Below are 1,721 nucleotides of genomic sequence, written 5' to 3'. Positions count from 1 at the left end.
GCCTCCCGAGTAGCTGGGACTACAGGCGCCTGCCACCTCGCCTGGCTAGTTTTTTGTATTTTTTTAGTAGAGACGGGGTTTCACCGGGTTAGTCAGGATGGTCTCGATCTCCTGACCTCGTGATCCGCCCGTCTCGGCCTCCCAAAGTGCTGGGATTACAGGCTTGAGCCACCGCGCCCGGCCTATCTTTGTACTTTTAACAGCACTTTTTTCTTGCTTTTTGAAAACAGATCTAGCATTTTCATTTTGTGCTAGGGTGCATAAATTATGTATCTGTCCCTGACTACTGAAACCTCCTTCCTAAGCAAGTGGGTTGGCTGGCCATCAATTTAGGCATCTACTTAGATCTATCAGATTTTATATTAGCAGTTTGTATTCATTCTCTCTACTTGTCCCCTATTCTCTAGTTCCCAGTGCTGCCATATCCACTACTGTATCCACTAGCCACATGTGGCCAATGAGCTCTTGCAGTATGGCTAGTCTAAATTGAAATGTACTAGCTATATAAAATATTACTAGATTTCAGATCCTTACTACAAGAAAAGTGAAATATTTGATGAATAATTTTTACATTATTTGTTTAAATGATAATACTTTGGACATATTGGGTTGAATATACTTTAGACATATTGGGTTGAATATGCAAATTATTGAAAATTAATTTTACATGATTATTTTTGTTTTTATTGTAACTTCTAGAAAATGTAACATTATACTTGTGCCCACATAGTATTTCTATAGACCTGCATTGTTCTATAACATATGACTCAGCCCTTAGCCAGACCTTAATTTTCCACTGAGGATCTCATATTTCTTATTTTCTAAATGTGAGGACCTATCATCACTTGTTTTGTCCCATGTGGCCCTACAAGCAATAACAACAAGAACAACAAAATCTACCTAAATTTTCGTTTATAGGTGTAAATATACCAAAAATAAATTTATTATAAATGTTTCGCTGGTGAAAAGTTTAAGGGAAGAAAGTATAGCAAGGTATATTAATGACGTTTGAAAACAAATGTGTAAATGACATGAATCTTTCCACATACCATACCCTCAGAACATACAATGAAAGCAACAAGAAAAAGAAGAAGATACAAAGCCATTTTATTCACTTATAATTGGATTCTATAACCAAAGTATAAAGTGTAATATAAAGAAAACTGCTCAGGAGTTAATAAAAAGCTTGCATGGGAGGCCTAAGTTTAGGGCAGTTTTAAAAATTAAAATACTTCATTAGGACCAATTTAGTTCCAAAGAAATATACTGTTGGTGGCAAGACCCCAGAATTAAAGGATATCAAAAAAAAAATTTTTTAATGAGTGCCAAGATCAAACCTAACATGAAACTGTTCTATGAACGAAACATAAGAGAAATTAACTTACTTTTAATATTAACTGACTGAGGATCTACTTTAGGGGGTCCTACAGCATCTTGCAGCTTTTCATGTAAAACACGTTGAACAATTTTATTTATAGTTTCAGGATCCTCAGTAGAGTGAAATCTACAAATCAACAGCATATGAGCCAACACTCCATGTTTCTGTTGACTGTGGGCCAAAAAAGAAGAAAATGAAAGAAAGAAAAAAAATAAAGGAAGAAAGAAAGGCAGGAAGGGAGGGAGGGAGGAAATGAGGAAAGGAGGGAGGGAGGGAGGAAAGAAAGAAAAGGAAGGAAGGAAGGAAGGAAGGAAGGAAGGAAGGAAGGAAGGAAGGAAGGAAG

The 1,721-nt window shown here is 36.3% G+C and overlaps 1 protein-coding gene across 2 annotated transcripts in view; it reads right to left on the bottom strand.

Annotated features, from left to right (window-relative positions):
- LOC108514358 (transmembrane protease serine 11E) overlaps positions 1-1,721 on the bottom strand; it is a 54,935-nt gene that overhangs the window by 28,800 nt on the left and 24,414 nt on the right. For both annotated transcript variants that reach the window (XM_017850542.1, XM_017850550.1), the window contains exon 5: positions 1,386-1,549. In XM_017850542.1, coding sequence (XP_017706031.1) covers positions 1,386-1,549 — 164 coding nt within the window. The remainder of the gene's footprint in view (positions 1-1,385; positions 1,550-1,721) is intronic.

This window comes from Rhinopithecus bieti, unplaced genomic scaffold, assembly GCF_001698545.2.
Source record: "Rhinopithecus bieti isolate Rb0 unplaced genomic scaffold, ASM169854v2 scaffold_2469, whole genome shotgun sequence".
NCBI lineage: Eukaryota > Metazoa > Chordata > Mammalia > Primates > Cercopithecidae > Rhinopithecus > Rhinopithecus bieti.
This window is presented reverse-complemented; position numbering and strand designations above follow the sequence as displayed.